The 1,717-nt window shown below is 30.8% G+C and overlaps 1 protein-coding gene across 1 annotated transcript; it reads left to right on the top strand.

The window, feature by feature from the left end:
* The first annotated feature begins 402 nt into the window (after positions 1–402).
* Positions 403–983, top strand: ccl39.1 (chemokine (C-C motif) ligand 39, duplicate 1). Its single transcript, NM_001113639.1, is given in 3 exon segments — positions 403–484; positions 643–766; positions 853–983. Coding segments are annotated over 3 exon segments (285 nt in total). The 5' UTR covers positions 403–420; the 3' UTR covers positions 950–983.
* Positions 984–1,717: the final 734 nt, after the last annotated feature.

Genomic DNA, 1,717 nt, shown 5'->3' with positions numbered 1-1,717 from the left:
CAAACAGCAGATGTCTTTTTTGGTGTATAAATGAATATTTCAAGGTTTAGCAAATTTTTTTTATGATAGCAAAATGTTTATATGATCATAAATTCTTCATATTTAGTGCAGAATATGACGGTCCTGAAAAGAGGAAGTTGTGTGTTGTATTCTTAAAGCTTGTTTTCAGTGAATTGTGAAAGAAAAGTACCTTATATGTGCGCAATAAAGCAGAAAAAGGATCCGGAAAAGAAAGAGCTAAAAACGAAATTCTTATTCTTCAGAAATGGATTTACATGGATGTGTTTGTGAGGAATATCTTTCAGATGTGTATATAAGGAGATGCTCAGACCTCATTCTAGACACAACAGATTTAAGATCTTCAAGCTCTACAATACATCTCCTGATTCCTTCTGTGATTGAGAAGAAACGTCTAAAAAAATGAGAAGCCTGATGTTTCTGCTGGTCCTGGTGCTCTTCTGCTCTTTGCAGGACACTTCAAGCGGTGAGCGCCCTTTATTATCTTGAATATAAGGTTCTCTGATTGTTTTTCTGGTTGATGATCACTTGTGCATTTTGTTTTACAATATAGACCAAGATACAAGATGTTATCTCTTTTTTAATGTGCAGATTTGTGATATTATGCATGTCTTCATGTTTCAGCTATGGAAGCAACTATTTCAGCAAATTCAGTCTGCTGTGAAGGGTTCACTCATAAAAAGATCCCTCTGAGCAAGATAGTGTCTCACCACTTGACCACCAGTAACTGTGCCAAAAAATTCATTGTGTGAGTGTCATCTTACACATTATTTCATTTTTAAACAACATTCAATTGCAATTCAATTTAAATCCTGGTATGTGATTTTCCTTCAGGTTTACAACAAAAGCAGGAAAAAAGATCTGTGTAGATCCAGAGAACACCTTTGTGAAAAGACAAGTCGCTGAGCTAGACAGCAGAACACGAGTCTAAAAGCCTTTATTTGAACTGTACTTCATCATATGTTTGACCTTTTGTACTATTTCTGATGTGATTTATTGTGAAAATAATTTATGAGATTGGTTCAGTTGTTTTAATAAAATATAAATAACTTCATCATCATGTTGTAATTCTTATAATGTTTTATTTTAATTCATTTTTTAAAGATTTCAAAAGACTAACATTAAAGAATATTTAAAAACATATTCTAACATATAACATATAATTACATCTATTTTAGCAAGAAATTTCCTGATTCTTTTTTCATTTTAGTTAGAAAACTTGTAATGTTATAATGTTATAATAAAAAATAATATTTCCCCAAACTACAAGAAGTGTTTTTATAAATTATATTTGTGTAGGATAGAAGATAAATTAATGGAAAATGTCAGAAGACTAACATTAAAGAAGCAACATAATTGTAATAATTTTATCAACATATTTCCCCTCTAATATAAATAGAAATTTCCAGATTTTTTGCATTTATTTATTTATTTTTTGGACCATAGTATTAATAATAACAGTGTAGTAATAAATATTATTACACTGTTAGTGGAAAATCAGGGTTAAGCCAGATAAAGCTTTGAATCAACCCTTTTGACTAGGTAGTTGATGTGATAAAAAGCAGTGTTGAAAACTGGGAGCCTCTAGGCTGCCTTGAGACTTTTGCATTTTTAGAAGATTAGAAGATTAATGAGTCTAATGTCTTAAACCATTGATCTGTGGGTGTATCTGAGGCTATATTTTTATGTTCATGAAGAT

This window comes from Danio rerio, chromosome 25, assembly GCF_049306965.1.
Source record: "Danio rerio strain Tuebingen ecotype United States chromosome 25, GRCz12tu, whole genome shotgun sequence".
NCBI classification, from domain to species: domain Eukaryota; kingdom Metazoa; phylum Chordata; class Actinopteri; order Cypriniformes; family Danionidae; genus Danio; species Danio rerio.
This window is presented reverse-complemented; position numbering and strand designations above follow the sequence as displayed.